The following is a 24,859-nucleotide window of genomic DNA, read 5'->3' on the forward strand; positions in this document are numbered from 1 at the left end:
CATCCTGCATTCCGGGCCCCATTCGTGTTATTAACTCATGGCGTTAAGAAGTTTGCCAAAGGGGTAAACGGCTTGATGCTTGGAACTTCGCCTGATATCGCCGTATTGACATGATCGTTGTTTTGTTGGTCGTCTCGGCTTTTCTATAGTGGCGCCTGATCTTTCGTTTTTCCATCGCACTGCGGACGTACTTTGCGAGCCTGAACTATTCAGTCATTGGTGATGGGGATTTCTCTGGAGATTACCTCGAAGAAGTGCGGCCAACGACCACGATTGTTCTATAGCTGCGGCGGAGTGTTCATGAGCGCATGACACTGTGACGGCCTGGATTGATTATTAGAGCTTTCGTGTCATGGAGCACACAGCAACGACATACCTCGGTTTTCCATATTCACAGTTGAGATGTCCCGATTATAAAATTCGGATGCCTGCTTCAAACTCGTCGTGCTTCTAGATTGCCTGGTTCAGGGGGTGTCATATGTTTGCTTGCATCAAGTGGTTGAATGCTTGAGTTGTTGTTTGTTCTGAGTTTGCGTAGTCGTTTTGTATACTTGTCTTGTGTTAATTTTTGCGTTTGATAGTCACTGCTTGAGTTGTTAATGGGGAGTGTCGATGTCGACGTTGGTGTCAATGTCAATCTTTTTAATCTTTCTATCGCGGTACGATTTGATTGACACGAGCTGTGATGCAGGAATGGTTTGCGCAAACCTCGAATCTTCCTTGCCAATTTCTGTGCATGGGTTGGCCGTCCGTCCTGGCAGAGGTCATGCTTCCTGTCCTTCGTCTTAATCCCAATGTGCTTGATGGGCTTCTCTGGTTCACCTTCACTCGTCGCGCTGGCCGAACGCCTGCAATTTATCCTCACAATGCTTGATAGTTGTTAAGGATTTGTTCAAATTGTGCTATCGAGGAGCCTTGCGGTAGGTGGAAAGTTTTCTTAACTGTTTGTCAGCTCCGAAGTTCCTATCGCCCCTGTCACAGTTTTGTCTGATATTGCCTCGTGTTTTCGTGTTCGTGAACGAACAGACAAGCCCATTCTCAAGGCTGGGCGGCGTTGACGTGTTGAGTGGCCTCGAAATTGTGAGGTTTGGGGTTGACGGCTCGTTCGACGGCCTCACACAAGATCCGGGCCTTTGCACCGTTCTCAAGGATAGGTGGCGTCGAAGTGTTGAGTGGCCTTTGGGCCGTCGTGTTTGGAGTTGAAGGTTCGTTCGACGGGCTCACACGAGATCCGGGCCTTTCCATCAGGCTACTCGATAACGTAGCCCCTATCACCAGCCTGACAGGTGGTGACCAAAAGCATCGAACTTGCGGCCAGAGCCATGTGGCTGAACTGAGTCTGGTGTTTTAATCACCACTGGTAAGCGCCCACCGTGTAGGGTGACGAGCGTGATAAGTGCATTCTAAGCTTTGGGGAAAATCATATAATAGCACTCAAGGCCATTAGAATTTTATAGTATGTTATGATAGTTTATTGTCTTTCTTTAATGATTTCATGTAGATCTTCATCCTAAAATAAGCAGGTATGTGATAAATTTTAGAGGAGAGCTTTGGCGTTCGCGTGCACCCAAGGCGTGGGCATCTGCCCGACCGATCTCTCGTTGAATATCACCACAGTCCAACCAACCGTTCGTAATGGCGAATCCAGGCAGCGGTGGGCCGTTGTAGAAAGATCAAAGAGGGAAAGTTGGTTTATATATCTCTTGGTTCTTTGCTTGTTGAGCACGTGAGCAGCATGTGATCTTCTGCTCCCTGTTTCCTATATAAATAATGCTTGCTGATGAAAAATCAGCAATCTTGAGTCTACCTCCTTAAAACTGAAGAACGACGTCGCTACACTCACCGATCCGCCTCGAATCTTGTCAAACTCCCCATGCCGCTCAGGTCGCGCTTCAGGGGCAGCGGATCTTGGGTCGGACGGGTTCGCCTCTCTAGACACATCCATGCTCGTAACGCAACGAGATGCCGGTGAGGAGGGACATCATATTTATCATAAGACTTAGTAAGTAGTGAAAGAGGACTCTATAAAGATTAATATTTATATAAGACCATTTTCTCCCGCCTTTAGACCTTTATCCCATAAAAGATTTGTCAATGTTAGCCTACAATTATTGTTCGTACGTGATAGAACGTGGCCGTACATAAGTACCCCTTAAACAGTAGCTATTTAATTTAAACGGTACTCACCTCTATTAACAGGAGTTTTGATATGAATACTCTTCCAAGCCCATCATATCGACTTACATACTCCGTTTCCCTTTGGCTTGGCCCATAGGCGTGATATGCTTGACAAAGCAAGACGGGCCCCCCAAACGTGAATGACCGCTCGAGAACGTCCGTTCTCTTTGAATTAAAATGCATAAGGAGCGCTATTAAACTACAGCTCACTTGTTCATTAGTTTGTGGAGGAGGTGCACTCTCCTGTTACGACCTATATGGGAGCTATGGTATCTATCTTATATCATAAAGTCCGTCGCACTTTTCAATGACCCCTAGTGCTTACACAGCTTGTGTAACCGAAAGTGCAACCAATAGATCCCAGTATACGTTGCAGCCGAGTTCGTATTTGCCGAACTGGGTAGTTGTGGGGTGGGACTGGGGGAGGGCGATCAACATCAATCTAGAACTTCCGACTATTGTATTTAGGTCTTGCCTTACACTTCTATAATAAAGATTGCTGTCAATGTGTTGAGTAAGTTCCCAATAGCCGAGTGTTGCCTTGGGCAACTTTGCTCGGTGATGGCACCAATTAGGCTATATTAGGTGTATCCTCATAAGCAACCAGGATCACGTTGTAAGATGTTCATCATGAATCAAAGAATATGACCGTCATAAATCAAAAAGAGTCAGGTCAATGTCAGTGAAAATTCTCTGAAAAGTATCGTCTGCATATGAAGCGTGTAGCCGAGCCGATGTGTCAGGTATAGACTCACATTCCCTCACACCACTTACCTACAGCCTCGTTTCCAGATGCATATTTTTGCACTTTGAAACCGTCTAGAACGTCAAAAATGCATGTTTGACATGTATGTGTTGTCAAATCGATCAGCTTCCTGCATCAACCATCTCCGTTTCCATTTCCCCATGGCGAGCGTTGCAGTTACAATAGCAAATAGCACATGCAGGAATTCATCGTTCGAGTTAGCGTCTCACTTACGATCCATCTGAGCCCGCATCTACAGCACTTTTGTTTCGCCCGGCCGTAGTGTAGCGTAAATATACTTGTGAGGGGTCCTAGGCGGGCGCCTTGTGGCGAACCACTCCCGGATTACCTCTGGCGATCACCTCCCCCACGTTGTATAAATTCAGCCGAGTCAAGACCCCTTCTAGATCAGTTCGTTAGAGACAAGGCAGCCAGTAAGCGATTCTCCTGTTATTACCGTCCCTGGGCTTGTTTTTTGACCCTGTGACTCTGCACAGCCCTCTTGCTAAGACACGTGAGATCACAGAGGCCTTCTAGCCTTGTTGAGGCCTCCGGGGCTAGACTTTAATTCGCGTAGTTAGTTTTGAGGCAAGACAGAAAGAGCCTCAAAAAATTTGGTTGTGTGGACATAAGGCTCAAACAGGTTACCATGTCGTGCAATGCCATGACATGTTACAGAGGCTGGCCTGAGGGTGGGCATTCAATTTGTTTTATTGATGTTTTTAGTGCCTTGGCTGGAATATTTCATGTGCTTCTACCCACTATCCGCTGAAGACCTAGGCAGGCCTCAGTCCTCAGAAGTTCAACCCGTTGACGAGGAATATGACATGTCGAAGCCATGCGCAGCTCCATTCCCCATACCCATTGTCTGATACAACGGCAGACCTGGCGTGACGAATAGAGAGCGGCCCTCATGTCTAACCTGAGAGGTAAGCCACTCGCCCGGGCTGCGAGGAGACATGGTTATATCGTCGATGCTGCAGATGGACTCTTGCGAGTGTGGAGGTGTGTTGGGCAGCACACACGGGCGTGCTGCATCTGTTGCAGATTCGAGGGGATATTTCGGAAACCCGGGCAGTTTTAGACTTGGATCGAATGAGATGAGGGTGACGGGCCTCAGTTGTCCTTCCCTCCGTGCGGGCGAATAGACGAGAATTCGCTCGTCCATGCTCCATTCGAGGCCATCGAACCTTTTTGAGGGGTCAATGACCGCGTAGAGCTGAGTCAAGGCATCGTCGGGTTTAGAAGGGCTTGGTTCTGGCGGCCACATCTTGACTGCTTGCTCTATGCCATCCTCTTTGATGGCCTCCATCTTTGGCCTCACCCTGAGCTGCAGCAGTGGATTGGCGGTATACGCTTCGTACACAAGATCGACGAATGCTTGGCAAGACGGGTTATAAGACCGGACTTGGCATTCGCCGAGGGTGTAAGTGATGGTGTCCCTCGGATTGTCGCCGATGTGGATGTCCTCAGGAGTTCGCTTCTCAGAATGCTTCTCGCAATCCCAAACCGGGTCGATGGGTGAGTTTTCGGCAGTGATTGGTGGTGTAGGTAGAGGATTCCCGACGATATCGTCGCTGAACTGGAGTCTTTTCTTGTAACAAGTCCTCTGGCTCCCCGCATTTCCTGGGGACCACTCTCGACGGACTTCGATGATGAAGACTTCTCCTGTTTCTTCATCTTTGGTGAGTTGGAGTGAGGTCCAGCGGTCATCGACGGCGCCCTCTGCATCGTGACGCCGCCAGAGGTTGCGTTTCAGGGGCTTCTCACAACTCTCATGCGTTGCTTCACTCACTGGAAACCTAACAGCTTGGTAATAGCAGTTTGGAATCTCGTAGTTGGTCTGCGTCTTCAACTTGTTCGAAACGCAATAAAAATGGTCGTCGATGATTTCGAAACAGATTTCGGATCCAACGTTGGAGCCCTCAAACTCCCACAGGATAACATGCGTGTCCGACCACTGCCGTGTTGCGAGATCGAGACGTTGGATACCCCATCTGTAGGTGCCGTCGATCCTGGCATGTGACTTTGTGACGCAGAACAGGTAGTTCTTGTCATTTCGGATCAAGATCTGATGCTCTGAACACAGCCGCTTCATGACAACCCATTGGAAGTCTGACCTCACCTCAAAAATGATGAGCCAGCAGCACGTCGTGCTCCCCTGGACCTGAGTGGCCAGACACGACAGAACACCCTCAGCGCAGTACAGGGGCTCAAAGGAGTACGGCAGAAGCGGATCGTAGTCGCGGATGGTGCGCAGGAGCAGGGGAACATTAACCTTGAGCTCCTCCGAGGGATTTTGACGGACATTGAGAACACGGAGGTGCTCGCGGTTCACCGTGTAACACAGGTACCCGTTCGTATACACGAAACGATCCGCCATTGCCACGATGGCTACCGTCCAGGGCTCAGCAGAGCGAACGGCCATTCGTCGCTTGACGAGTCGTCTAAAAGCCCTCGCAAACTCCCCCGTCTCACTCGCCTCTCTGGCCTCAGCCGAGTGATTCGCCTTCTAAGCTTTCGTCAGCGGACTTGTAAGCCAAGGAGGCGCAGCTAGACGGACCTGGAGAAGAGCGAGACGACATATGCGTCGATCATAGAGAATGTAGCTGAGGCGACGGCTGGTCAATCCGAGGTTGAAGATGCTCTCTACATCGAGGTTTTCGACGAGGAGGGCGACAATTTCGGCCGGGAGGCGGAGGATGCTCATGTCGGAGTCGAGGTCCAAGGAAGAGAACGGAGCCCTTTCAATAACGACGTCATAACATGGTCACCATGTATAGGAAATGTGTAAATGGCGAGATGCTATCCAAGGGCCAGAGCAAACATGGCCTATAAAACCAAATTCGAGCAGAGCCGCATGTTGACAGCCTGATTCAGTTCCGGCTCCATTGAGGCTGCTGCTTCACCCGCCCTAGACGCGACGCCAGTGAATGAGCTAGAGTCATGCTAATGAAACCGAAAGTGATTAGTTCAGAAATGGCTGGGGGAGTGAAAAACAGGGCTAACCTGGTAAGTTAGACAATGAAGAGAGGCTCAAAGAAGGCTATGAGAAGTGAAATGGAGGAGGTGATTATGCTGACTGCTATTTTTTTTTTCCTTGCACGCGATCTAAAAGTTCTAGTAATCATTCGGAGTGGGTGTGCTACCCATAAGCTGTAAGTCATGCAGCAATTAGAAATCACGAGAGAGGTATTGTTGAATGTATCGTGGTGCCACGATCTTTACTTTGTGGTGTTGAGCCTCACCCTTGGTTGAGCGCTCTCACTCGGCTAGAGGCGTCTCGGCATGGTGCTCATCCAATTCCAGCTGTTTCCGATTCAATGGTAGACCAATAATCTCATTTGTCTCTGTTTATGAGGCGCAGCAGCGTACAAACAAGACACGGGGTTGCACATAGGTGAGCCAGTGTCTAGAAAACACGGGTTCAAGTTGGACCCAGAGGATAATGCGGCTCTGCGTGGTGGCGTGCCACTGCAGGGTTTATTCTTCAGTGAGCAACTTACATGTGTCAAACAACAAGAGCCTCAACATGCCAAGTAACCTTCACAGACGATTCGAGCATTAGAGTTTTTATTTGCATTAGAATCAGCCATTGTTGTTCCCCTGTGGTCTGATTCACTCACCAAAACATTACATCTCGGAGCCTGATTCTTTTTACTACGAGGCTGTGCTTTGACTGGGCGTCGCTTCCGCTCTCCCTAGCGACCTACAGCCAACAATTTCACGAGAAACGATCTCTGCATATGTCACTCTATTGCTGGCACACCGGTCGACAAACTGCACATCCCTGTTAAACGGCTCTCAACGACTCTAACCTAAGAATAGAAGAAGGTTTTTAAATAATAGAAAAATTACAAAGATCCTCATAATAATGGATATTATTTTACAAGGCTTATGTGTTATTTTACTCATCATTTCTTATCCTTAGGTAAGTGAACTAATACTCGCGTCGCGTGCCTGCTTTAATTTGACGCCAATGTTTAGTGTCTTGTGCCATTCATTGTTCCTCAACACCAACCCCCGCATCACGAGCAGAGCCTTATTCTCGTTCTATCGAATTGTCTAACCGCTTTTTCAGATCAGGCTCTGAATGGGGCAGTGCTAACTCGTCTGTTCAAAATACGCCCTTCCCAAACCCTAGTCCAAGCACAATGGTCACCGGAATGCTTCCCCGGGCGTCAAGGGTGACCTCGACCCCGGCTGCTTTCAACATGCTTCACCGGCCCAGCCTTGGCCAATTCCCAAAGTGAAGGTATACCCCGCTCTCACGAACTCTTTCCTGGGGTCATTGAAGCTCTATAGCTATTCTACCAATGCCTCGGCTTACACACGCGAGCATCCCTCTCCTTCTCTCCTCTTCCGAAAGTGCCGTCCCCCGGTGTTCCACGCGCCCGCTTTCAACCTTCACCTTGCAAGTGCCGCAGTTACCAACCTCGCAGGACGATGGGACATTGTCAAACTCTCTGCGGAGCACCTCCAGCAGGCTCTCCTCCCTGTCCACTCGGAATAGCTTGTCGCCCCGGTTGACCACCTGCACCTCGAATGCATCTCCCGACACCTCAGCCGCAAATCGCTCAAAGTGAGCCTCGTTTGCGAGAATCCCGTGTTTCTGGACCGCCTCTTTGGCAGACACCATCATCCTGGTTGGCCCGCACACGTAAAGGTGGCTGTTCCAGGGGAGTGCCTTGACAATCGCTTCAATGTCCATCCTCTCCCCCTTGCTCCCATCATATACGACCACATCATCACCTAGAACCTCTAAGCGATCCCGATATGGAAACTCTTCGACTGAACGCATAGCATAGTGCAGCTTTAGCGCCCAATGGATCGTGTGATATCTCTTCAGCAGGTCCATGAATGCAGTGATACCTATCCCCCCTGCAATGAAGACGTGTGTGCTTGCTGATTTGGCTGGGACGACATCGCTTGTGATTCTGCCGACCTGGATAACGTTTCCTAGCTGAGCGTGGTCGTGTAGATACCGGGAGCCTCCGCGGCTTTTGTCGTCGAGAGCAACGCCCAGTTCAAACAGGTTCCCCACGTTCGTTTTGTCTTTTTTGTCTGCCGTGGACACTATCGAATAGGATCGTATCAGTCCATTCGGGAGCTTCAGTCGTGCATGAGATCCAGGAACAAACTTCTCCGCCTCGGAATCGGGAGTAACAGCTTGCAAAACGAGTGAAACCACTCTGGCAGTCTCCATCTTGCGGCTGATGATCCTGTATTCCTTCCAAGAATCTTTCCTGTTCTTTCTCCTCGCCCTGGAAACCCTCTTCAGGAACTGCCCTCTGCTCTCCTGACCCAAGACTTCCAAAGTCGACAACTCCTCATTCATTTCAAGATTGTCCGTGTTGCGATGCAAGTACTCCTGCACCCGCTCAACAGTCCACTTGGGCCATTGACGTTCCACGAGCCTCAATTCATCTCCAACGCTGACGAACCCTTCACGTAGCACACGGTAGTACCAGCCGGTGCGGCTCGTCTGGTATGTAACAGGCGCAAAGTTCTTGAGTGAGAACCGGTGGTTCAGTTTGAAGCATGGCTGACGGGGTAGAGAGACCTGCAGTAGAACCTCGGGACCGACAGAGATTATATCGCCGATGCAGACGTTGCGTTCGTTCATCTTGGCGGTCACAAAGTTCTCACCGAATCCGCCTGGCACAAAGCGATCTTGTTGTTCTGGATATGATGCTTGCCAGGCGAGATAATGAGAGGAACAGTCTGATCCGGGTCAGTAATAGGGTTAAATAAGCACATGAAACGGATATTCTCGTGCTCAGATCAGAAGAACATAAGTACTCACATCCAAGAATGGCCTTGTCTGGGCCACCATGAAACGTTGGATCATGCTCATCGCCTTCGAGACCAAGCTTGCTGACTTTCATTGAGCATAGTCACATCTTCTTGTCGATTCCTGACATGACCTCAAGACCTGGCATCTTTTTCATTCTTGATGTCCGAATCTCCAGTAACCTGTCCACCACAAAGGGACGGCTGAGATCCTCAGGAGACATTACGGCCATCTCATGTCATGCATCAGCGGATGACTGTCACTTGAGCTGAGATGTTGTGAAGAAAGATGTCCTTGAGCGTAGCCTGTGAGATACCGTTATCGTTTGTGTTAAGTCCAAATTGATACCGCAGTGGAGGTCTTTCTCATTCTAACTGGCCTAGTGAATGGCTGTCCCCACAGTCGAAGAACAAAGGCAGTTGGCACTCAAATGTCTCGAAGGATTGACTGTTAACTACCTAGCCGGAGGTTTAGTGAAAGGACAGAAGTGTCACTCAGTCCCCGATCTAAGGATGATACTTACTCATCATAACTGACCTAACGACTTATAGGTTCTTCCTATAATAATCAGGGGACATTGCTATCCGCCTATCATGTTAGAAGAGACTTTATCTTACCTCGAACTATCCTTCTGCCCAGTATAGCGGATATACAAAATGATTAGACATGTCGCAAAGCCTAAAAGTATATGAAATAATCTTGTCTCTTCTGATCCAGGTCAACCCCCTTGGGCAACACAGGGACCCAGGGAGTTCTGCCTATGGCTCTAAACTCATCCTCAAATATCAATATGATTTAAATTATCTGCTTCTGCAGACGTCAAGCAAATGTCCTTCCATAACGCCAGGAATGCCCGTCTTTGACCGCAGAGGCTCTCCAGATACAAGGGGGCTCCGGGATATCGCTCCCGGGTTACATCAGTCACGCGCCCTTCCTCTTTCTTGTCCGCCCCCTTTACTTCTCCCATACGCCTGGAATCCCTAGAGCTCCACCTGGTGCTTCTCTCTTGCATTTATGAGCGTCTATCGTGGGCGCGTTGCGATGACATGATTCGCTTCGTTGTGATGGTATCGAGGTAAGTGAAAGCCTTGTCGCGGACCGGACTGCCGCCGTACATGGTGTCATGGTCAGATTCTTCAGCCGTTAAGTTGTACATAGTTGCCTGATATTGTGATTAGCTTGATAATTGAAAGTTGCCCAAGTAGACCTACCAGGGAATTGTCCCTCCTTGCCATCTAGACGTCCCGACCACCATTCATTGTCATTTTGCGTCCTCTGGATAATCTCAATCACGTCGCCTGTCCGGAAACTCAAGTCACCCTCAGCTTGCGCGGCGTAATCGTAAAGAGCCGTGACCGTCTCGGCCGCAGGCGCTGTTAGGCGCTTGGGCTTAGGCTTGGGCTTGGGAGGCGGGGGCTTCTTCTTGCCAGCGGCGATCGCGGCCAGGCCGGCATTGGCACCAGTTGGAGGAGTATACGGTGGTGGTGCGGCCTCGTTGGACTCGGTTTGACGTTGGTATCCGCCAATCTTGGGGCTGGTGATGGTGCTGGTCGGGCTCTTTGAGTCTTCACCCTGGGTGAGCAGCGCAGGCTGCTTGGGGCCCTCGAGTGCGGGCTTGGCTCCATATCTCACTGGTCGGGGGCGACCAGTTGTCTTGAAGCGAACGATTGATAGGGCTTCGGCCTGTTCTTGGATATCGCCGCGCTTCTGGTGGAAGGCCTCCTCGATGTCGAGCGTCAGGTCAAAGTATCCAATATCGCACTGCTGCATCCGTTCGTGCAGGGTATAAAAGATGTTGAGCTGCATATAGTAAAAGGACTGGAAGAGAGGCTGGATAAACTCGCGTTCGAGCGCAAACAGCTTGGGCAGCTCATCTTTGAGGAGGTCGTTGAAGTAGTTAAAGTCCTGGGTGGCCTGTTCAACGTCTCCCTCAGCCTTCCACATGGCCTTCTCATCCTTAGCGGTGCGCTCCTTCTTGTCCTGCAGCTTCTTGAGGGCGGTGCGATGACGGTCGTAGTCGAGTCTCTTGTGCTCGCGCTTGACGGCCGTCTTGCGTATCACCTTGATGACGTCGAGCAGCTCGTTGGCGGGACGGATAACTCTAGTCTCGATCATATCCAGCTCGGGCGCTAACGTCTCTTGCAGGTCCTTGACGACGGCTTCGTACTCTTCGCAGGCGGCGATGCCCTCGGGGTTGCCCTCGACAATGGCCGAGTCGGGGTCAGAGGCACGACCCGAGATGGGCTTGTAGACTTCGGTCATGGCCTTGCTGAACTCGATCTGGTGGGATAGCATGCCATTGATGGCATCAAAGTACTTTTTGGATTCATCGTGGAGTTTCTTGGTCTCAGTCTCGAGTTCCTGAAAGCGGCGTTCGGCGTCGATGTAGACAGCGTCCTTGGTGTGTTCGCCAATGTTGAACTTGGCTTTGATTTGTTGGGGGGCCTAGATGATTCAGAGATGTGAGTATTGCTTCTTTGTCGCATATTGACCTGGCTGGCTGTTTGTCCTCCCGTGTACCCAGCTTGCGCGGCATCGCGAGGTGTCTCTGCGCGCGTCCGCGGGCTTCCACAATCCAGCCACCAGATGAGGGGCAGGCACGGCTTACCCGGGTGAGGCTCTTTTGAAAGCCTTTGAAGCTCATGGCTAGGGCGCGATGGTGTCAGACAGATACTTGATGGTTCGGCAGATGGGTCAGCAGAAGGAAGAAAAGATCGCGGAAAACCTCGAATCGCGAGGCCGCCAAGTTGAACGAAAGGGCATCAACCTTAATTAAGAAGGCATGTGGATGGATCAATGTGACGACTCGTGGAACGGTGACGACTTTGAAGTGGCTGTGCCCTCTGCATTCAGCGTCCTCGCCGAGCTTTTTTGCTGCCCAGCCTGCCCAGCTGCCAAGCTACTGTTTTGTGGCGCAGGCGGTTATTCGGAATCGCTTTTAGGGGAGCTTGCGCTGATTCCACGGGGTTTAGAGGGTCTCCGGGACCCGTCATGAGCCACAATGTGCCACTGCGTCACAGGAGAGTTGCGTCACTACTGCTGGGACCCAGGCATCCATGGATCCATCAATCTCACTCTTCAAGGCACAGCACCTCGTCTACAGGCTGGTTCAGGGCATTCAGGCGAACACCTGCTACGCTGTGATGGAGGGTACGTACCATACCGAGAACGAAGCTCCGCAACGGGAACGACCATCCTCGCAGGGAACAAGGCATGACTGTGCTGGGGTAGTTCTTCTCAAGGGAGCTGGAGCTCTCCTGGAAATGATCAAGCCCTGCAGCAAAAACCAATCTCTGGCACAACTACAACACCAACCGGATTCATCTCACAGTTTTGTTTCAAATTGCCTCTTTGGGTCTTTCTACAGCTTCTCGCCACTCGACACAACTCGATGACTTTTCCATCGTCTTTCCCCTCCCACGCCAAATACCCCGTCATGTACCTAAAAGGCCGCCATGTCCGGGCCCCCCAGCCTCTCCAGCCAATAGCCGGGCCGGATCTGCCGAAAGCCCAGTCTTAACCCCGATGCCGAGCGGCGAATGACAAATTCTCGACTCGGAGCTCACATCTCCTCCTCCACTCAAAATTCCCTTTTCTTTCCCTTCTTTTCAGCTCTTGCTCGTCCATGCAACTGCCAGCAAATTGACCATCATGGCTAGCAACATTGCATCCTGCGCTCTGCGCTCGGCGGGCCGAGTGTCTCTGACCTCGAGGTCCCGTCTATCGGCGGCTCCTTTGCGAGGTCTCCGCGCAGCTGCTGTCGTGGCGAACCGGACGTCGCGCCGCGGATACGTCTCCGAGTCCAAGAGGGATAATGCCCAGGTCGAGACCGCCATCAAACTCGACAAGAAGGACTTTGTCGATATCTCTCCTGCGATGGAGACTCCTTCTAACGCCAAGGTCAGCCCCATGGCCGGTGAGTTTATCCATCTACCAACCTTTGCAAGCTTCAGAAAATTGACAGAGATATTAGAGGTGTTGAAGCAAGCAGCAGTCATGGAAGAGGGCCAACGCCCAATTTATCTTGACATGCAAGCTACCACCCCCGTCGATCCTCGAGTCCTTGATGCCATGATGCCTTTCTATGTCGGCGTCTACGGCAACCCCCATTCCCGAACACACGCCTACGGCTGGGAGAGTGAAAAGGCTGTTGAGGAGGCCCGAGAGCACATCGCCGCCCTCATCGGCGCTGACCCCAAGGAGATCATCTTCACAAGTGGCGCTACCGAGAGCAACAACATGAGCATCAAGGGCGTCGCTCGCTTCTTTGGCCGCTCTGGTAAGAAGAAGCACATCATCACCACACAGACTGAGCACAAGTGCGTCCTCGACAGCTGTCGCCATCTTCAAGATGAAGGCTTCGAGATCACATATCTTCCCGTCCAGAACAACGGTCTCATCAAGATGGAAGACCTCGAGGCCGCTATCCGACCTGAGACTGCCCTCGTCAGTGTCATGGCCGTCAACAACGAGATTGGTGTTATCCAGCCGATTGAGGAGATCGGAAAGCTCTGCCGGAAAAAGAAGATTTTCTTCCACACTGATGCCGCTCAGGCTGTGGGCAAGATCCCTCTTGATGTCAATGCCATGAACATTGACCTCATGTCTATCTCATCACACAAGATCTACGGGCCCAAGGGTATCGGCGCCTGCTATGTCCGAAGACGACCCAGGGTCAGACTGGACCCGCTCATCACTGGTGGTGGTCAGGAACGAGGTCTCCGAAGTGGAACCCTCGCACCGCCCCTCGTCGCCGGCTTCGGAGAGGCGTGCCGAATCGCCAAGCAAGAGATGGAGGTATGTACTACTCATTTCTCCCCCCCTGTCTTTTCTACGTGATGAGTTGCTCTACATGCATGGCTTTCTGAATGGCCCGTGACAAGGCCGGCCCTGTTGATTGAAGCGTTTGTCTGATTCTGTTGCTTTACTTTGCCTCTGTTACTCGTCCGCCTTCTGTTTCACAAGGACTGACCTGTTCCTAGTACGACACAAAGCGTATCAAGTACCTATCAGACCGTCTGCTCAACGGTCTGCTAGCCATGGAGCACACCACACAAAACGGAGCCCACAATTCATTCTACCCGGGTTGTGTCAACGTGTCCTTTGCCTACGTCGAGGGCGAGTCCCTCCTGATGGCTCTCAAGGACATTGCGTTGTCCTCGGGTAGCGCCTGTACGTCGGCCTCGCTGGAGCCTAGCTACGTTCTACGTGCACTGGGCAACAGTGACGAGAGCGCTCACAGCAGTATCCGATTCGGTATTGGTCGTTTCACCACCGAGGAGGAGATTGACTACGTCCTCAAGGCGGTACAAGAGCGTGTCACATTCCTACGAGAGCTGAGCCCTCTGTGGGAGCTGGTGCAGGAAGGCATCGACCTGGACACTATCCAGTGGAGCCAGCACTAAGTTTGTGACTGTTGATGATGAATGAATGAATATAAGGGGGCGTATGGGGTTGTTTGAGGAGGATGGCCGACTGGAGCGAGGCTCAGCCGTGTCTGTACAGCATACTGTAATATCAGAGATACCTCTTTCTTTTGGACTTGGAGAGGATGAAAACGGGAGGGGGGGAGTCATGGAAATTTCCAACCGGACTTGGGAGGATGAGATCAAGGATAGGATTCATGCAGAATGAGACATGACCATTTATTCGTTAACCTGAGCTCTGGCCGTGAGTCAGCGAATCTGGGTTAATACTATCCAAAAGACGTCAAAGCAGCCCAAGTTTTCATGTCCTATGACTGTTTGTTTCACTTCAGCATCATAGTCGTTCAGCGCCTAGTTTCGAGTTGGTTCTACAACGGAGCAAAAAGCCATGTGCTGTTTCACTTGACAACGATTTCGATACTAAAATGGTGCCATTCCTGACGCAATTGTCCATGTTCTTGCACATCCTTGCGTCTTCCGTCCCTCCCATAACGTTGCGCCGTTTGCCTTGCTTGCGCAGAGCCGCACACGAAAGACGCAAGCGCTCTGCGGGTGCTGCAAGCATGGGATATCACATGTCAACACCACTTGCGCCAAATCTCGATCTCGACGCATCAAGTGACAGGGGTCATTACGTTTTCTTCGCCCCTCTACAGTAAAAGATCGCAGCCTGTACAGTACAGTAGTAATTACGTACACACAAAACATTTGCTGTCAGCGTCCGAGGCGCTTGCTTGCAGTAAATGTCCCTCTCCGAATCTGGAACGTGCTGTGTGTCTCCCGTTGACGTCATGATGCCCCCGCCTCCTGCCCGCTATCCGCATCCTTTCAACGCCGCAACTGCGTCACCAACACCCCGATTGTTTGTTTGCAATGACATCACCGAAATCCCCATTCACGGTCGCGATGGCCCTGGAACTGGAACCTTCATCGCGCCTGCACCTGCCTTGTTGCACCTGCCTGCCTTCGTGAACAACTTCCTCTATCCAGCTATAAAGATCCTTCCTCTCCTCGTCTCCCTCCCATCTTCTCTTCTCCATTCCATCTACAAACCAAACCTCAAGACCAAAAACACCATCTCGAGCCTTTTTCAGCCTCAACAATCCATCAACCCAACAACCAAACCATCTACACCTTCACACCAGTCAAAATGGCCGACAACAACTCTTCCACCCTCAAGTCCTACGTCGACTCCGCCACCGGCGCCGTTCAGAACGCCATTGGCAACCTCACCGGCAGCACTGGCGACCAGGCCCAGGGCGAGGCCAAGAAGCAGAAGGCTGAGGCCGAGCACGAGGCTTCCCACGCTACCGCCAAGCTCCCCGGTGCCACCCTCTCCGGCTCGGGTGCCGTCGCTAAGGACAGCTCTGATCGCACCGAGGGTTCTTGGAACCAGACCGCAGGCGCCACTAAGGAGGCTATTGGCGGACTCATCGGCAGCGAGGTGAGTTGATTCTAATGTTGTTCAAACGTTCTCTTACTAACAAACATGCTACAGTCCCTGAAGAACACCGGCCGTCAGCAGAACCTCGAGGGCCAGCAGCAGGAGGCCAAGGGTCAACTCAGCGACCTTGGTGCTGGCATCGGTGACCGCGTCCAGGGCACCGTCGGCAGCGCCGTTTCCAACATCACTGGCGACAAGCAGGGCGAGGCCCACTACGACCAGCTGCACGCTGAGGGCAAGACCCGACAGCGTGGTGTCGAGCACGACCTTCAGAAGAAGGCTGAGGCTGAGCAGAAGTAGAGCAATGACACGATTGGACGTTGCGATGAGCGGAGGATGTTGCTAAGCACGAGATGAGAACATGATACCCTAAGTTGCGACTTGGCATGACGAGAGTAGCTTTGGCACTCTCACCTAAATTCATTCACCTTTTACATCTTTTTTCTCCAAGTGATGAATGTTTGAACTCCCTTCTTGACAGCGTGAACGTGACCGCCTTGCGTGAGAGCTGACACAGGGTTGAGGGACCAGAGAGCTTCATAGATCTTCAGAGAAGTTGCATTGCCTTGGGAATATCTTCAATTCGTTTGCCTTCATCACACCATCTATCACTCAGACCAGCGATGTATCAAAGACAGACAATAAGGTGACCGCTCAACGGCGGCCCAAACAACATAACGCACAGGTCCAAGTCCTTAGACCAGGCATTTCGCACAGCCAGATTTTGAATCCAAAAAACTAGGTATTAGAAGGTACATGAGCTCATGGGCGTATATATCCTCGTCCAAAACATAGCTAAACATTCGCATGCAATAGATCACATCGTAAAGTAAACGCCTTCGTCCCTCGACTACTTCTTCCGACGCCCAAACATTTTTGATAGACTGCTTCCGCTGCTCTCTTCCTTGGGAGGACCCGAGATGACGGGCTCGGGCGGCGGCTCCGAGGTTCGGAGGAACGCAGCGAGGTCAGACGTGCGGGACACGTTGGACACTGCATCTCGGGGCTCAAACTTCTTCATCGGCACACGCCCTGAAGACGATGATGAGGCCGGCTGAGAAGGTCGAGACGAACCCGAGTCGATAGGTCCGTACTTGTCGTAGCCTGGCGGGATGTTGACCTGAATAGGGATATAACCCTTGAATCCGCTGCGACTGCTGAGGGACCGGCTATCGTTGCCGAGAGTTGGTGGCGGTGCGGCACTGGTCTGGCTGCTATCCCTTCTAGTAAACCGTCCAATGAGGCTCGGTGCGCTGGCCTTCTTCTTGGGCACCTTGCTCGAGATCGGTGGTGTAACGGGCTCCGGTGGAGGCTCATAGTTCCTCAAGAAGTCTGCCAAGCTTTCCTCCTTCTTAACGGGAGGCTTGGGGGTCGTGATTAAATCATCCTCATCCTCCTCATCACTGAAATCGAGGGCATAGGGATCCTTGACGCGACGGGTCTTGCGCTTAGGCATCATGTCTTCATCATCAAACATTTTGCTAGTCGGTGCTGGAGCTCCCTTGTTCTTCAGAAGGGCCGTATTTGAGTTCACCGAAGAGTGGATTGAAGGCATCGACGTGTCAGTGCCATGAGTTGAAGCCTGGCTGTATCGGATATCGGGGATATTAGCGTCGATGGCCCGTCCACCAACAGCTCCAGACATCTCTTCAGAGTCACGGAAAGGCGCAATGTTATGCGGGATGCGGTTCCTATTCGCACCAGGTGGTCCCTGTCGGATAAAGTCGATTAGATCCGAGTTGCCAGACCGGGCCTCCGTGACAGCATCCCGAGGCATGTAGCGGTTCCGGTTGCTTGCCGACGAAATACGACGCGTATCGAGGCTGGTTTTGGTGGGGGTAGGCGGGTTGCTCACATTTCGAAGGGGCGTCGGTCGGTTATCTCCCGTAGGGCCAGTCGACTTGATAAACTCTGCAAAGTCCGCAGTAGACTCACTAGGAACACGTGCGTCTCTGGGAGCAGCAGACATTCGAGACTTGCCAGAGTTGGGGGATGGCAATGGCTTCATCCTGTCATCGGTGAATCCAGCTGATCGCTGATGCGGGGACGACTTCTTCATGTCTGTTGCAGCAGAGGATGACCGAGATCGGTTGTGAACACGAGTATCCTCGCTCTTGCGTGCTCCCTTGGCACTAGAGCCGTCGAGGGAGTGCTTAGCCTGCGATTATTAGCATGTGTTTCCTCACAGGAGTAGTTAGTGACTCACGTCAATATCACGCATGTTTTCAGGCGTCAGCGTGTAGGTTATGGTCTGGTTGCTCTGAATCAGCTCCTCAAAGTTGCGTGCCACATTGGTACGGTTCGAAGCGTTCTCTTCCGAGGTTCGAACAGCCTTGAGACGACTGGTACCAGAGGAAGCTGATGAGCCAGAAGTGTGAATTGGCCGAGGGGGGACAGGAGCATCTTCGTCTGAATCCCTTGTCTTTGATCGCTCGATAGACACCATGCCAATGCTGTGCGTCGGGGAAGTTGGCACCTTGTCACTTCGAGAAGCATGTCGGCTTGAGTGACCTGGGCCTTTTCGAGAAACATCCGTGGATCTTTCTTCGGGCACGGTTTCCGTCACGCCTGTCGAGCGAAGAACCGTCACCTTGGTTCCAGAGGATGACTGATGAATGGTAGGCGAGTGGTGAGGGGATGCAATGATGGGCTGAGGTCGTCTTCGCTCTGTCGGCGAAACAGCCTCTGGCACAGTAGGTGTCGAGGGTTGGTATGCGGAATATTTGGGGATCCTCTGTTCCCTATGTCGCTCTCGCTCCGGTTCTTCCTCAGACTCCGAGATCGTGGCAGCATTGGGGATCGAACCTCGCTTGCTATCAACTGGGGATCGGCTCTTGGGCGCTGCGACGATGGGGCGAGAAATGTTGGCGGCAACCTTGGGAACCTGTGCGTCCTCCACGCTGACCTGGTTGGAAAGTCCACTGCTGGGGGTAGTCGTGAGACTGGCCCGACGGATTCGATCTGCAGCCTCGGCTGAAGGAGAACGAGATCCGCTGGGACTCTTGGGACCTGCAACGTCGATGAGACGAGCCGAGTGCACGCTCGAGGATCTCTTGATTGCGAAAGGACCGCCAGTGTCAGAAAGGGCAGGTGAGGAACTTCCAGCGACAGACACCCGAGCCGAAGTCAAGATTTCGGCCTTCTCGTATGTCAGGTCATCGTCCGCACCATGTTGCGATCGAGTTGTGTCCGGGGCAGTTGTGATAATCTTGGCCAACCTCTTGTTCTTCGAGTTCACGGGCTCCACGGCAGTCTCTTCCTTGGTCGCTGCGTCTTCCTCCACCTTGATCTGAACATCGTTGGTTTGTTCCTCCCTGGCGTCCTCAAATTCTTGCTTGTCTTCAGACGTGCTTGTCTCGGTGTGACCAGTCTCCTTTGAGCGCTTGAGCGCAGCTCTATATGGCGATGCACCAGGAGTTGGGAGCGAATTGGATCGCTTTCGGCTGGCAAAGTCGGGCGTGTTGGGTTGTGACAGGGTCGGCGTGGGAAGGCCATTAATAATTCCCAAGGGCGAAATCAACAGACTCTTGGGTCGTCGCCCAGTAGATTCCTCCACGATCTCTTCTTCATCTTCGTCATCGCTATTGGCTGCAAGACCAGGGACTTCGATCTCATCTACATCGTTGCTTCCCATAGGCAGCGCAATCTCAGACGGTGATAGCTCGTGGGCAATGGCCTTGGTTTCGCTCTTCTTAGTCTCGGCTTCTGCGTCGCTGTGGGTTGCAACCCGGCTGAGGGCAGGTGAGTCAGATGCCCTTGAAAAGGGGCGGCCGTTCAAATCGATGACGGGCGATCGTATCCGCTTCTTCCATCCCCTCCAAAGTCGTCCTAGGGTCCGGTCAAGGGCGACCCTCTCCATGTCTTGCTCTTCGACAACAATGCGGTCGGCGATATCAGTGGGGTTTCTGACACCCTCATTGATCTCCTTCTGGAATCTTGTCCGCAACCTGTGGTATGCGGCCTGTCCCGCGACAGTCAGAGTGAGCTCACCCATGTATTCCAGAACGGAAGTGAGGAAAATGGCAACGGCGGGGGATATAACGTCGGAAACTTGTTCATCGGCGCCGATTTCGAGGTTCTCCTGTTCCATGTAGAGATCTTCATCTTCCTCCTCCATATCACCAAGAGACGAGTAGACCATACATCGCAGTCGTGTGCGCTTCCAGACCAGCTCGAGGTCCCAATCGCGTGACGCATTTGATCCTTGGGGTTGGACATAATCTTCTTCGTCACCTTCGCCGAGGTATTCACGCAGCTCTTCGTCGGCGTTGTTAACAGCATCTTTAGCGAGCTTGGGTTTCAAAACTTCAGATACGGCGGGTCGTAGGGAGGCGAGCGTGGTAGCGCGAGAGATGGACAGGAAATTGAAAAGGAGCTGGTCGAGGAAGCTGTTGACAAGCGTCAACGCCTCGACCGACACCAGCGCAGTCTCGCCAGCTGGCTCAATACCATGCTGATCGTACCAGGTATCGGCATGGCTATCGTGATCGTTCGTGACAATCTGTGAGGCGGCCGAGGCAGCGATGAAGGCCGCCGCGGGTGAAACGGAGAGCGGTGGTGACATGAGACTGTGGGCGATGGTGGATGGTCGGTCGCTGGAAATACTCTGTGTCCTAGATCTCACACCACGGGGAGAAACGATGCCCGAGGTAGGCCGTGACATGGCCAGGTCGGGGCTTGGGGCTGCCATGATGGCGGTCTATATGGTATCGACGGGTAGACCTATACAGGCCTCCCAAGGAATATTATCGACCGGGCTCCGGTCGCTAACGGCAGGGCTTTCGTTTGTCTTGTGCGAGGCGAGCCGAGAGAAACCCGGACAGACGCAGGCTCAGATGGCAAAGTGTTGAGGTCGCGATTCACGGTGGCTGAACGGCTGCAGGCTGCGTTTGCGGGTGAATGCTGATTTCTATTAGTGGAATTGTCGCAATCGAGATGAAAGACTAGAGCAGCGAGATTGGGGTCGCAGTCGCATCCCTCGTAGGGTCTCAAGCGCGGAAGCAAAGCGGATAGCGGGACGGAGAGATGCCCATGTGTAACCACACTGCAAGACTGTACAACACGACCACCATCTGAGAGACGACAGCTGATGACGACGGGAACGCCAAACGTCACAGGCAAGTCGGCTGCAGGGCGCCGATCGCACCAATGCGATTGCCGCAGGATGCCAACAGAAGCGCGAGGCCGAGGGGATGTTTGCACATTCAAGGTGGCTCGCCGTGCGTCTCGTCTCGTCTTGAGGCTTGAGGGGGCAAGAGGAGGTAAACGGATGGAATAGGGATGACCAATGGACTCACCTCGAAAGCCAAGATTGGATAGTAAAGAAGCAGCCGAGATGGCGGCCGCAAAAGCAAACAAACGAAAACCAACGAGCGACGGATGAAGTTGGTAGAAAACAAGACCTGAGAATGGAATAGCATACGACTAGGGAGAAAGTACAGTAGAAGTCGAGGCAGAGGAGGAGGCGTGAGCGTGTCGTCGTTTTCCTCTCTTTGTCTGCGCGGGCTGTAGTGGTGGTCTCGCTCAGGCGGCGGATCGTTGGTGTGCAGCCCCTGGACCTAGACCCGGACAAGGACCTGGAAAGCTTCTGGCGCCGACACACTCGGGGTTCTTCAGTGCGAGAGAGAGGGGATGGACCCTGCGACGCGCGGAATCGACAGCAGGTTAATGGACCGCGCAGCTAATTGTACCTACAGCAGCAACAGCAGGTAGCGTGGTACCAGAGACGCAGGCCAGGCCGCAAAGTAAAGTCCCGTCGCAGCGCAACGCAGCGCAAAGCCAGGGACCTGGCTCTGTGAGGAATAGTCGACACAAGATAATGGGATTTGCGACGGATCCCCGACAAAGCCCTGAAGGGGTCTAGTCAGTCTAGTCCCTGACGGGGATGATGGGATGTTTCCACGGCGGCGGCCGGGGTGGGCTGGGATGGCAGGCCTGGCTACGACTGGGTGAGACAGAGACCTCGCTAGATGCAACTCCACAGAGAGGCCGTTCCTGGACAAGGGCCTAGGAGGATCGCAGGGTTCGAGTCAGGGACCGTGGACGGCCACGGGCTTCGCTTTTGATTGGGATAGATGGAGATGGAGGGGCCAGGGGACCACTTTGGATCAGGAGTTTGGTGGTGTTGTGCATTGCTTTAATTGCGGATGGATGTGTATCAACGGGGGAAGGACTCTCGCAGATAGAGTGAGCCATGTCGGTACCCAGGAGGTCATGAGCACTGTACGCGTACGTACCTTGATACTGACAATACATACAGAGGCTGGGAGAGATAAATGACACGGCCGAGTGGCTACAACCTAGATGCCCATGTGTAATTTAGCATCTCCCTCCTCTAGCAGCATTTGCTCCGCGATATTCATTACTATCACGGCTAGCCTCGTGGGCGCTCGGCAAGGCCGCCCTTGCGGCTCCTCGTCATGACTAGGACGGTTAGTGAAAGGGAGCTTGGCGTGTCCTGCCACTAACTGCACCGTCGTGGTAAGTCTATTTAGGCATGGACCCCTTTAGAGCTGGAGGCTTGTCCAGCGCCCCGGTGGTTGGTGTTGAAGATGCTACAGTACCTTCAGCCTTCAGTACAAGATGGGGGAGAAGAGGTTGTATACGGTGCAATTTCTCATCATCACACACAGTCATTTCAACTTGCGCCTGCCCGGAGAGTGTAAAGTCCCCGTCCTGCTCGCTCACCACATCCACATCCACATGGAAGGAAAGAAGGAGCGATCCGTGCGGCTTCGTCTCCTTCCCCGTTCAGTTCCAGCTCCAATATTCGTACTCAGCTAGGACTCGTTCTTCTTTCATCTTCTTCCGTGACCATCAGACCACCTGGTGAATAGATGCACAACATCCTGTGTCCTCCTATTATTGACCGAAGCCGTATTCATTTCTCTCTGTGCGTCCGTCACAAAACTTTTCTCCCGTGTTTTCCTTTTTCCCGTTGCGTTGAACATTCGATCGCCATAATGGCCCGTGCCAATCCCTGGTCTTGTGCTTCACGACTCCATTCTGCTGAGACGATATACACATCCTAACACCTTCTATGTATGGCACGGTTACATGGTGGATTCTGTAGCCGGAGGCATGGCCAAGCAGGGTTCTTGACGACGGGACTCCACTGCCTCTTGAGCCCTTCGTCCAAAGGGCAGCAGCTTTCATCTCATCTGCGCTCGCTCTCCATCAGCCCGCCTCCGCTCGATTGATATCATCCACTCGCACAGACGGACGCCATAAGGCGCCCAACTCTTTCCAGTCTCCATGGTCAATGAGCCAAGCCCACTCGCGGCGTGGCAGCCCCTCTCAGCTTCGCAGATGGCCGGTGACCCCCCGCTAGCTCAGTCCGTGTCTACTCCACAAGCCACGCGGGTCAATGGAATGCTGGGCCGCCACCCACCAGCTCGACGCGGATGGAACACCTCAGGAGGCCGCGGCGAGCGGGAGGCGGCGAGACGGGATGAGGCCAAGTCACATCGCGCTCCCACTTACACAAGCTGCAACGCATGGTCTGCAGTCTAGGCCGGCCAAACAAGTCCAGCCGGTACGCTCTGAAGCTCGAGGAGGATCCTTAGCATGGGTCGTCCATGTTTCTCCTGAATACTGCCGACTGAACCTCAGGCCTGGAGTCAACGGCACTTCTCTCCGGTTTGATGCAGGCAGGGGGACGTTGCAGAGGCTCGCAGAGTTGTCGATACCTACAGTACTTGCATCCAAACATTGGATCGCTGCCCCCGGCCGTACATCCATCCCGCCAACGGTAAATCAGGGGTTTGGCTCGGGTACCACCACCACGTTGTCTTGTTCCCTGGCAGAGAAGCGGTGTCTGTCTCGTCATTCTGTTTTGAAACCAGATGGTTTCCACAGCACAGGGCAGGGCAACCACCTGCCCGATTCTTCAAACCGTGCACTGACTTGTACGATTGCGTGTTTGTTCAGCCAGCCAGATGTGCTGTGCTCGTTCCCTTGGCGGTACGTATCCGTACAGTGCTGATCAACAAAGGCTCAGGCAGTGGGCGGCATGGGAGATTAGCCCATGGTCATCACCCGCAGAGGCGCCGTTACACAATCATCTCAGAAGAGGCAATGACTCGGCCAGCTCCCGCTCGAGATGAAGATAGAAATGCGGCCACCCGCAGCTTGCCTCATGGGGCGGTCCCCAGCGTCCGCAGGCTCGGTTCCCGATGCAAGAGACAGTCCAGAGCTTCTCGACGAGACATTGCGAAGGCGCCGGTGCAAAGTCAAATTCGTGTTCCAGCCCAACGGGGCTTTCTGGAAACGCCCTGATTATCTCGTCCCAAGAGCCATTCTGGCTGGTGATTGGCCCTGAACCGACCACTTGAGGTTGCTCAATCTACGATCCTGCATACAAGCTGGGCTGGTGGCAGGTCGGATATTTTTCAGTGCCGGCCGAAGGACGACTCGCACATGACGGCACCCGGCCCCATGGGTCGGGGTACGACAAAGAACGCCGGACTGGCTGGGTCTCCGACACGGGTGTGATCGTCACAGAGCAGTGTCTCAGACAGTTTCTGGGTCTCACCTCTAACATGGCTCAGATACCGCCGCGCTTGAGCCCTTCGGCTTGTTGGTGATAACTACTGGCTATCATTTGTCGCCCGTGCTGTGTCGTCACCCCGATCGACATCTCAGCTCTCCACTGACTTTTTCCCCTGCGGCTTGTCAATCTGGCCAGCAGCCACATCTGGAACAAATGGCGGCGCTATATCGGCTGGCACCAGTCGCAGCTCGAGATCTCTAGATCGTTTGGAGCTAGTGGAGATGATGCCCAGAGCGCTAATTGGCGTCACTCTTGTCAGGCTCTCACCAACCGACCAGGATCCCCAACCGCAGCTGCGCTGTCATGGAAGATGACATGCCTGACGACTTGGGCACGACAGGCGAAGAGCTGATACAGCTTTCTGCATGCTGCCTCGTCTAGTGGCTAGTCTGCTTGTCGACCAATTTGTTTGCCCTGCCCAACGTCCCTGTGCCCTCAAACCGTGAAGTCTGTGATGAACTATTTTGAGACATGTCGCGGATCTCCCGCGCCAGACAAGGCAGGGCTTCTTTGATACCGAGCATTTCACCGGTCCCCAGCATTGTCTTGGAGAGTTGGTCCACTGTTGAAAAGGATATGAGGTCAGAGATAATCAACTGATGAGCTCGTCTCAGGCCGTCTTCCCTCTATGGCTAGGCAATTCCCATTCACATCAAGACGGGAAAGGCTGATCTCCCATCAGAGACAAAGCAATTACCCTCGGAACAGAGCCCATGGCATT

General features: G+C 52.8%; 6 protein-coding genes across 6 annotated transcripts; 2 read left to right on the forward strand and 4 right to left on the reverse strand.

Annotated features, from left to right (window-relative positions):
• Window positions 1-3,725: 3,725 nt before the first annotated feature.
• NECHADRAFT_93516 (uncharacterized protein) lies at window positions 3,726-5,633 on the reverse strand (the record flags this gene model as incomplete). The annotated part of the gene is made up of 2 exons (XM_003051079.1): window positions 3,726-5,435; window positions 5,487-5,633. 2 exons carry the CDS (start codon window positions 5,631-5,633, stop codon window positions 3,726-3,728), a joined length of 1,857 nt encoding a protein of 618 aa, XP_003051125.1.
• A 1,499-nt stretch (window positions 5,634-7,132) lies between these two features.
• Window positions 7,133-8,811, reverse strand: NECHADRAFT_80304 (uncharacterized protein; the record flags this gene model as incomplete). The annotated part of the gene is made up of 3 exons (XM_003051080.1): window positions 7,133-7,222; window positions 7,254-8,647; window positions 8,730-8,811. 3 exons carry the CDS (start codon window positions 8,809-8,811, stop codon window positions 7,133-7,135), a joined length of 1,566 nt encoding a protein of 521 aa, XP_003051126.1.
• Window positions 8,812-9,403: 592 nt separating this feature from the next.
• Window positions 9,404-11,437, reverse strand: NECHADRAFT_69288 (uncharacterized protein). The gene is made up of 3 exons (XM_003051081.1): window positions 11,326-11,437; window positions 9,929-11,162; window positions 9,404-9,879 (listed from the first exon to the last, which is right to left on the reverse strand). The coding sequence occupies exons 1-3, from the start codon at window positions 11,359-11,361 to the stop codon at window positions 9,854-9,856; spliced, it is 1,296 nt and encodes a 431-aa protein (XP_003051127.1). The 5' UTR covers window positions 11,362-11,437; the 3' UTR covers window positions 9,404-9,853.
• Window positions 11,438-12,350: 913 nt separating this feature from the next.
• NECHADRAFT_61036 (uncharacterized protein) lies at window positions 12,351-14,453 on the forward strand. Its single transcript, XM_003050703.1, has 3 exons — window positions 12,351-12,633; window positions 12,691-13,514; window positions 13,700-14,453. The coding sequence occupies exons 1-3, from the start codon at window positions 12,369-12,371 to the stop codon at window positions 14,120-14,122; spliced, it is 1,512 nt and encodes a 503-aa protein (XP_003050749.1). The 5' UTR covers window positions 12,351-12,368; the 3' UTR covers window positions 14,123-14,453.
• A 700-nt stretch (window positions 14,454-15,153) lies between these two features.
• Window positions 15,154-16,022, forward strand: NECHADRAFT_73679 (uncharacterized protein). The gene is made up of 2 exons (XM_003050704.1): window positions 15,154-15,587; window positions 15,642-16,022. Exons 1-2 carry the CDS (start codon window positions 15,294-15,296, stop codon window positions 15,885-15,887), a joined length of 540 nt encoding a protein of 179 aa, XP_003050750.1. The 5' UTR covers window positions 15,154-15,293; the 3' UTR covers window positions 15,888-16,022.
• A 415-nt stretch (window positions 16,023-16,437) lies between these two features.
• Window positions 16,438-20,277, reverse strand: NECHADRAFT_80308 (uncharacterized protein; the record flags this gene model as incomplete). Its single annotated transcript, XM_003051082.1, has 2 exons — window positions 16,438-17,745; window positions 17,794-20,277. 2 exons carry the CDS (start codon window positions 20,275-20,277, stop codon window positions 16,438-16,440), a joined length of 3,792 nt encoding a protein of 1,263 aa, XP_003051128.1.
• Window positions 20,278-24,859: the final 4,582 nt, after the last annotated feature.

Source organism: Fusarium vanettenii, assembly GCF_000151355.1.
Source record: "Fusarium vanettenii 77-13-4 chromosome 5 genomic scaffold NECHAsca_5_chr5_3_0, whole genome shotgun sequence".
NCBI classification, from domain to species: domain Eukaryota; kingdom Fungi; phylum Ascomycota; class Sordariomycetes; order Hypocreales; family Nectriaceae; genus Fusarium; species Fusarium vanettenii.

Coding starts and splice junctions, on each gene's coding strand:
- NECHADRAFT_61036 (XM_003050703.1), top strand. CDS start 12,369: ATGGCTAGCAACATTGCATCCTGCGCTCTGCGCTCGGCGGGCCGAGTG. Junction 12,634..12,690: donor CAAGGTCAGCCCCATGGCCG/GTGAGTTTATCC, acceptor CAGAGATATTAG/AGGTGTTGAAGCAAGCAGCA. Junction 13,515..13,699: donor TCGCCAAGCAAGAGATGGAG/GTATGTACTACT, acceptor ACCTGTTCCTAG/TACGACACAAAGCGTATCAA.
- NECHADRAFT_73679 (XM_003050704.1), top strand. CDS start 15,294: ATGGCCGACAACAACTCTTCCACCCTCAAGTCCTACGTCGACTCCGCC. Junction 15,588..15,641: donor GCGGACTCATCGGCAGCGAG/GTGAGTTGATTC, acceptor AACATGCTACAG/TCCCTGAAGAACACCGGCCG.
- NECHADRAFT_69288 (XM_003051081.1), bottom strand. CDS start 11,361: ATGAGCTTCAAAGGCTTTCAAAAGAGCCTCACCCGG. Junction 11,163..11,325: donor TTCAAAAGAGCCTCACCCGG/GTAAGCCGTGCC, acceptor TGAATCATCTAG/GCCCCCCAACAAATCAAAGC. Junction 9,880..9,928: donor CAAGGAGGGACAATTCCCTG/GTAGGTCTACTT, acceptor TCACAATATCAG/GCAACTATGTACAACTTAAC.